The sequence below is a fragment of the Triticum dicoccoides genome, chromosome 6B (assembly GCF_002162155.2).
Source record: "Triticum dicoccoides isolate Atlit2015 ecotype Zavitan chromosome 6B, WEW_v2.0, whole genome shotgun sequence".
Lineage (NCBI taxonomy): Eukaryota > Viridiplantae > Streptophyta > Magnoliopsida > Poales > Poaceae > Triticum > Triticum dicoccoides.
In genome coordinates, this window is record NC_041391.1 from 9,308,963 (window position 1) to 9,317,685 (window position 8,723).

Below are 8,723 nucleotides of genomic sequence, written 5' to 3' on the forward strand. Positions count from 1 at the left end.
CCACCTATAAGCTCTTGAATGACACAAGCCTTTTCATAACGTATTGTTTTGAAATCTATTTTTTTAGATAAAGGGAAAAGCAATATGCAAATAAGAAGATCTTATTGTGAAACACTTATGAACGAGGCTTGGATTGTTGCTTATGTTGGACCATCATGGACCAAACATGCATTTATGCTTTTATGGAAACCATTTGGTGATTTGGTTGGCCAGCATAATGATCTCAAAATAAATTCAGCATACAATCAATTTTAAAACATACATTTTGTTGTCAAGTTCTGTCAATATGTCGCCTTGTATATTTTCATGCAAGTTTAAGAATACAACTCACGGTCTATGTATATGTATGCAAACTACAATAAGAAAATAGGTGCACTTGTGCAGGGGTAATATATCTCCATTGCTGAGTTGACATACATGATTCAGTCCACTAAGAAAAGTAGGGGAGTAATAAATCTTGAAGTTTTAAAAGCCCTGCAAAATGCAAAAAAGGAAAGGCAATGAGCTGAGTTGAAAACATGAGTAATGGTGCAATTGGCCCATATAAAAACATAAAGCCACATTGCTTGTTGTCTTAGTTACATGCTTGATGGATAGAAAAAAAATTCTCATTGAATGATATTAGGCCTAGAAGGTCATGACTCCTATTTTAGTTCCACTACCATGTTTTTTTGGAGATTATGATGACCTTTTTGCGACTACGACTCCTACCAGTCCTATTTTAGTACCGTGGATAACCTTTGGTAGGTGTTCATCTTTTGGGAAATTTGGATCCTCTGATTTGTTTTAAAAAATCAGTTATAAAACCAATGGTACCTATGTCCTAGGTTTACATGCATGCCACTAGAGGAAAATGTTACAGGTGGTGGGACCAATTCATCCCAAGGGAAGCAATAAATTTTTAGGGAACAAGCAATGAGTTTCCCCATGGTTTAGAAATCTCAAAAAAGATAGATAAACATAAAAAAATTCAGGGAAATTGAAGGATACCAGTAGCGCATACTTATAAACAAACAGGGCATCCTTGGTGCTTTTATTTAACTTTTGGGGACCGGACTTATAATGTTTATGTGGTACAATTCTTTGCGGCTTTGTGGAATGTAAATATGTTGCAGGTTTAATACAATTCAATAAAATTTAAATCATATGTTTTGCTATCACAGTTTATCAATACAATTTTAATAAAATTTAAGAATACAAATCATGATGTCAAACGAGTCCATATATGCAAACTAGAAGAAAGATGTCGGGAAATTGTGCAAGGATAAAAAGGTTCGTATTTTAATTGTTGACTCGTCATACACTCTTCAGTCCCCTAATTTGAGCAGTGGCATGACGAGTGGTCAGATTTGAAATCGTTAAATGAGTTAAGAAAGGTGCAAATGTACAATTCGAGTGAAATGGGGCAATGGTGCAATTGGACCTTATAGAAATGTGTGGCTACATTATCTGATGTCTTAGTTTCATGTTTGATGGCTTTTAAATAATTTTATCATAATTTTTAATGGTGCACCCCAAGGAGGACTTATTTTGGTAGAAATATCATGTTTTATTTTGAGATTTTAAAGAAGTTGGGCAAATTTCTTGGCTACTTTAATATCTTTCCATCTGCTAGTAGTTCTTTACATTTATGTTCTGTAGGACGCATACCTTGTGTTTTACACAAGGAGAGACAACCATCACCACTATGTACATATGTGTAAGCTTTTACGTGGATGTATAAAAACAAAAAGTGGATGAAGAGGAATTCGATTTTAAACTTTGGTCTAGTAATAAACTGAGAGGTTTCAGTGCTCTCTGCTTACAAATGTGGCAGTATACTAAGGGTTCCTCGTCTCGACAAGCTAGATGCGGTGTCTATTGGCCAAGAAGGACTGGCTCCCCAACCCCACCGAGGACTGCATCATGGCCCAATTGGACTTCTTAAAGTAGAAATATTTAGAGTTGGTGAATTTGAACCCCAAATACATCTCATAATAGTTGGTATTTGCACATCGCGTTGAGTTATGGGTAGCACTAGTGCAGAACCGGCCTTTAGTGCCGGTTCGTGACGGCCTTTAGTGCCGGTTCGCCAACCGGCACTAAAGAGTGGGGACTAAAGGTCCCCCCCTTTAGTACCGGTTCGTCATGAACCGGCGCTAAAGTACAAACACGTGGCACGCGCCAGGCCCGGGTGCGCGTAGGGCTTTAGTACCGGTTGGTAACACCAACTGGTACTAAATGTTTGGATGTTTTTTTTAATTTTCCCTTAATTTTGTGTTTTAATTTAATTTAGTGATTGTTTTACATTATAATGAGTTGTTAAATCATTAGGTGAAAGTACCGCGGATTAGTTTCGACTGGATACATGATCTAGCTAGCTAAGTGATCAAGTATATGACATATATATAGTTGATCACTTAGGTAGGATCCATCCAGCTGAAACTAATCTGTGGTTTTCTTTCATTAAATGATATAATAACTCATCATCATCATCATCATATTAATATAAAAACTCTTGCATCATATCATCAACATGAGTATATATATACTCTAGCTAGCTAGCTAAAAATCATCGTAGTCGTCATTATCACTATTTAATCATCATAGTCATTACCGCTATCTAATCACCACCAACAGTAGCTTAAAGAAGAAACATTCACTTGTACCAGAAGCAAAAATATCATCGAGTTCAACATGTAGTTTGAGAAGTAACATATTTAAGGTGGTCAAATTCTTGTTAGGGGAGCGAGGTGGGACTAAAAATAGCGCCTTCCACAACCTTTTTAGTACCGGTTCGTGCCACGAACCGGTACTAAAGATGCTGGTGCTCGGCCAGCACCTTTAGTACCGGTTCGTGGCACGAACCGGTACTAAAGATTTGCACTGAACCGATACTAAAGGTCTCCTCCCGCCTAGTCATTTGAACCGGCACTAATGGAAGCATTAGTGCCGGCTCATATGCCAACCTGTACTAATGTTTCTCATATTTGACCCTTTTTCTACTAGTGTAGGAATGCATCCCTCGTTGGAGATGTTCGACTACCTTACTTAATGTATAAGAACTACAGGAAGTAGCGATAGGGTGGAGGTAGTGGGCGAAGCTAGCCGTCTCGTCTCTGCTCAAAAAAGTATATTTGTTGCATCCTAATTTCGGCCGAGAAATCTTGGTTAGCTCAAGACCCAAAATTTACCTACCGCTACTGCAAAACCCCCACGGTGGTCCAGCATAAGAGAAGATGATTTTTTGCTTTAGATGACTACTGATCCTTCCCACCACTTTCAGGAGAAACTCACTTGACAGTTAAACATATTATAATCATCACCAACAAAGGTATCGTCAACTGTTACACCTCCGATGACTACCTAAGCAGTTAGATTTGCCCACTAGGTGCTCGCAACCAAGATCCCCACTAGGTGCTTGCATGTTTTTAAGGAAACACGTGATGATTTTTGTCAAAGATATGTTGACTTGGTTTGTAAGTCATTATCCCAATTCTTGGATATAAAGTCACAACCCTTTACATGCAATCCCCGGTGAAAATTTAGGTCATTTATGGATCATAATGACTCCCACCTCCTCATCTACACCACTGGAAGTTGGGGGAGTTTGTCAACAAAGACCAAAAAAATTCATGGAGATCCAGAGGAAGCTAGCTAGGAAATTATTCGTTCCTTTTATTCCCCTTCCAGAGATATATTTGAAATACAAGGAAACAAACCCCCTTTCCATCTTCCAGACCTCTTGAATGTATGTTACCAGAGTAATGTGTCTAGACACTCATACATCCGTACACTACCCTTCTCTCTATTATCGTCAACAACCTTCTAGTGGATCATAAGATCGTTTGTGTACTAATATCTGACATGGACCCTCTCACTAGTAGAAAAAGGCCCATTTATCCCGGTTCATGAGGCCCATTTGTGCCGGTTCGGGAACCGGGACTAAAGGGTCGGTACTAAAGCCTAATACGTTTAGTCCCGATTCTTATACTAACCAGGACAGATGGGGCTCCACGTGGACGCTGCGGCTTGCCCAGGCAGGGGGGCCTTTTGTCCCGGTTGGTGGCACCAACCGGGACCAATAAGCTACCACGCGTCAGGATTTCAGGGGGCTACGGTTTTTGTTTTTTTCTGAAGGGGAGGGGGGTTTGGTGGTTTTAGGGGGTTTGTAGGTTAATTTAGGTGTTTCATATATTGTGTTGGCTAGCTAATAGAGAGATATCTCCGTGCTTGGTCGATGCTACGTACTATACATATAGAGAGGTCTCGACACGCTAGCTAGTAAGCAAATGAAGGAAATCATTAAGTACAGAAGATCGTCATGAACATATGCATACATAGAGAAGTGATATCGACCTCTCCTCCGAGAGATTGGTCGAACAACAAGTTTTCGTATATCTATCCGACGCTACTACTGGTTAAATATATACAATATAAGATCTCTTACAATCCCCTAATAACTGAACTCAACTTCCACATGGTATTCTCCGGCTTTATTGATGATGTGATCAAGAAAGAATCCCGCCAATTCCTCTTGAATTGCTTTCATGCGATCTTATGGTAGGAGTTCATCCCACATCTGCCACATCTAATTTGAACAAGAGGCTCACCACGATGGTGCCGGTGACGAGATCTGCGCGGGCGATCGACGGTGGTGAAGACGGGGATGGGACGTGATGGACCGCTAAACCTAGACAAATCTCAGGGAAAATGGAGCTTGGAGGTCGAGTTTCGAGAGGAGAAAGCTTAACTAGTGTGGCTCAGGCATTTCATCGAACACCTCATGTGCATAGCAGGTGAGCTAGAGCACCACAAAGCTCTCCTCTCGCCGTCCAGAAAAACAGAGCAGTGGAGTGCTCTGTTCGCGAGTGTGGGTTATATATAGCCACCTCATTGGTCCCGGTTCGTGGCTGGAACCGAGACTAAAGGCCCACCTTCTATCCCGATTCTAGGCACGAACCGGCACCAATGGCTGTGGGCCAGGAGCGAGGACCATTGGTCCTGGATCGTGCCTAGAACAGGGACAAATGGGTCCACACGAACTGGGACAAATGCCTCCCGAGGCCCGGCTGGCCCCCTGGGCGCACGAACCAGGACGTGTGCCCCCCATGGGTCCCGGTTCGTGACAGAACCGGGACTAATGGGCTGGCCAGGCCTCAACCAAAGCTATGTTTTCTACTAGTGTCTCCTTCATTTCATCTTCAACTAAAAATGGCATAAGATCGAATGTGTACTAATCGCTAACCTGGACCCTCTCCCTTCTTCGATCTTTGACTACAAATGCCATTACGCTATGTGTGATGAATGCTTTGTGTATCATGTGTGTACTACGTGTGTTCCCAAATTTTCTTGTGGGCTGGACATGTTATGTGATGAATGATATGTGTGACGATGGGTGGATGACAAGTTAAGAGATGACAAATCCAACAATCATATGATATGTGTGACGATGGATGTATTATGCAGGAGAAATCATATGCATCTCCTAGATCCAACAATCTTTGACATTTGTGTATCACAGTTAATTAAAGTATCATTTATGGCGGATCCTAAATACAAGGACCTATAACTATCTAACAACATATGGTTCGCAACACATCTTTGTTGTGGTTTCTAAACAGTATGTGATATGCATGTTTATGGTCATGCTCTCCGCTAAAAGATAGTCATTATGTGAACTGCTTGACTATCCTTAACAATTATATGAGTAAAGACATTGTGATTCACTTCAGTAATAAGAGAAGTTCGTATATCTTAGGATGAGAACTCAAATGGCTTAGAATTATTTTAAGATATTTTAAATATTCATGTGATTTCTTGGAACATTATGAAACTAGAATTATCTTTGCGGTATGCATAGAAAGAAAAATAATATAAGCACTTAAGTATGGTGTGGAGGCTTGTATATTTAGCTTCAATCAATTTGTTGTAAATTTTGTGTGTTCAATGCATGTAATTATACATAGTAATTTGTTCCTAAATACATATGTCATGTGTTTTATACCACTTCATTTTCTTTCTTAAACTATTTCGTGTTATGGATTGGGGCAACACACACAACCTAAAGAGCAATATTTAAACCAAGGAAGGTTTTGATCGAAACAAATATACATGGTGTTATTTATATGTGGGTTGGAGCAGACGATCATAAAGACATCGATTTATAAATATGGTGCATGGAGAAGCGCTATAAAAATGTTTAGACCCATGATAGCTAATAATTTTTCCAAACTTGTAGCAGTGTCATGTCAAGTTCTATCTATGAAGGTAATAGAAGGAATACATGCAAGAAGAAAACTTCAACTTATGACCAGGAAAGTATCATGGGCACATTCTGACATGATTTGTAAAAAAACATATTGTACACCACTTGCATATCATCCTCCATTCTGGTTCGCCAAATGTGGAAACATATTTATGTTTGTTTGGATCAACATTAAGATTGCTATTGCGATTAAATATAAATCTTACATTTAGTTCCCACATAATATTATTTGTGAACAAGGTAAACTATGGAGATAAATTAGAATTCAGGGTACATACCAATAGCTAAATGACATCTGGATGCATTTGGCTCTCTTTGACGATAATTATCTCAGGCGATATACCAAAAGTAATCAAAATATTTATTATTTCCTGAACCCACATATATTGTCTTTCACAATTGACTTTGACTTCCTTAAGGGTCTCCAATAAGGGATGTTCCACTTGATAATGGTCCCCGTTAGATTCGACCACCTCTTTAGGCTCCTAGAGTAGACAAATAAATTCATAAATGTTATCGACCAAGAATCAATTTTCAGAAAAGATATAGTCATAGTGGCCATACCTCTAAAAGTAGGAGATTCAACTCCTCTAGAATAGGTGAGTTGTGAAGAACGCGTGCAAGTCCATGGAGGTTAGCAACCAAAAACCATTCGTTGAGTATCAGTGTCCTCAAGTTTCGAAATGTAGGGCATCGCCGCAAATCCCTATCAAAAATGAACTAGATAAAAGAGAATAAGAATGATGTATTTTTAGGTGTATTAATTATGTGCAAGTGTGGAAAGCCATGTGTTCTAGTATTGAAACATGTAATAGCCAAAGTTGATTATAGTAAATTGGTGAAAGCAATAAAACTATATGCATTTCTTATCTCTAATAAATAATTAGACATACCAATGTTGGCAATATGCAAAGAATCCTAATTTTTAAAATATAATAACTCTAATATATGGTTTCAAGTTACATGGTGTTCAGGGCTCTATAGATTAATATTCTTGTATGGTGTTCCAAGAAATCCAAAACAACAGCCCACTAGAACATAATAGTAGAAATCGACATGTATGTTGTTTCTAGTGTTAGAGTAATGCATACATACATTTTGATTGCATGTTACTTCAATAGAAAAGGTTACAAAACAATATAAGTAATTCAATTGGTGGATAATCTACCATAGATTGAAGAGCAAGGCAATATCAACAATGGGGATGCCCAAAAAGTGCAAACATACCATGCTTGGTTCACTTAGCAACTCCAAGTAACTGGCATTTGATAAACCTTCCAGAAGAATGCTATCATATTTGTAACCATCAGTGCAACCAAAACCGCAGTCCACATTATCACATCCCCAAGATTTATTGTTGTTACAATAGTCTAAACAGTCCTCGCCTAGACTAACATATCCAACTTCAAGTGAAGGCATGGCTTCAAATAAAGGAGTATAATGCCAAATATCAGTTAACTTAAGAAAGATGAGGTTGGGGATAGAAATGTGAGTGCGTGCACCCACACTATCAAATTCACATTCCACTGCAATCAGGTGCTTTAATGACTTTGATATAATGTAATTTGCTTCAATCCAACAAAACATCAGATCTATTTCTTCCAATGCAGGGCAGGTTGAGAAATCAACAGTGCTAGCTTGTAAGCGAACCTTATCAAGCTCTAACCTCCTCAAGTGCTTGGAGATGAGAGCTTGATCCCTGAACTTTAGGAAATCATCCACTATACAGCTAATGACTTTGAGCTCCTGAACATGGCAAAGATTCACGATATGAAAGATCCATGTGTCTATCATGTCATGCATTTCTACCTTCTCGAGATTAGTCAACTCGATATCACAAACAATGATTGCGGTGTTCCCATGGCCACGCAAAAAATTGTCTATTAAGCTGTTACATTTATCCACTGTATCAGAAATACGTAGGGTAGGCACAAATTTCCATATGTAGCTCCAATTCTTGGAAAGAACACAAGTCCTCACGGCCTCATTCAATGATAAGAAGGATACTATGTGCTCAAGCATATCATCCGGGAGGTCTGAGATTCCAAAATTACAACTCTCTTGCGCTAATTTCTTCCTCTTATTTATATCACCCATTCTGCAAATTGGTAGGAGGTGATAGTGATGTGGGGGAACAAACCAAGCAATTTATGAAATAAATCAGGGGAGGTGTGATAGTGATGACAGGATGAAATTGTGGAGAAAAATAACCTGGGTGCTCCACGGGTGGCGCAGTTGATTAGGGTAAGTGCTGCTCCATGGCGTGGTAGCTCCAAAAGTATGCCGGTTAGGAGGTCAGATGACGCAAAGATCTACCACCCACTAGAAGATCTCGATTGCAGTGTAGATCTAGGTGGAGTGGATTGGAGGGGCGAGGGAGGAGGAGACAGAGCGAATCGTGGCGGTAGAGGGGATTGGGGTATGCGGAGAAGGGGCGAGATCTCGGAGATATAGTAGATCTGGGTGGAGGAGATTG

At 39.5% G+C, this 8,723-nt stretch overlaps 1 protein-coding gene across 2 annotated transcripts; it reads right to left on the reverse strand.

Moving 5' to 3' along the window:
• Positions 1-218: 218 nt before the first annotated feature.
• LOC119325802 (putative FBD-associated F-box protein At5g56820) lies at positions 219-8,717 on the reverse strand. 2 transcript variants are annotated; one of them, XR_005157685.1, is made up of 5 exons: positions 8,459-8,717; positions 7,475-8,345; positions 6,812-6,953; positions 6,526-6,732; positions 219-474 (listed from the first exon to the last, which is right to left on the reverse strand). XR_005157685.1 is itself a non-coding variant. In XM_037599528.1 (5 exons), exons 2-4 carry the CDS (start codon positions 8,342-8,344, stop codon positions 6,532-6,534), a joined length of 1,227 nt encoding a protein of 408 aa, XP_037455425.1. In that variant the 5' UTR covers position 8,345; positions 8,459-8,717; the 3' UTR covers positions 219-474; positions 6,526-6,531. The 2 variants fall into 2 exon arrangements, 1 of the variants encoding a protein (XP_037455425.1); XM_037599528.1 differs by having other exon boundaries at positions 6,812-6,967.
• Between the last annotated feature and the right edge of the window lie 6 nt (positions 8,718-8,723).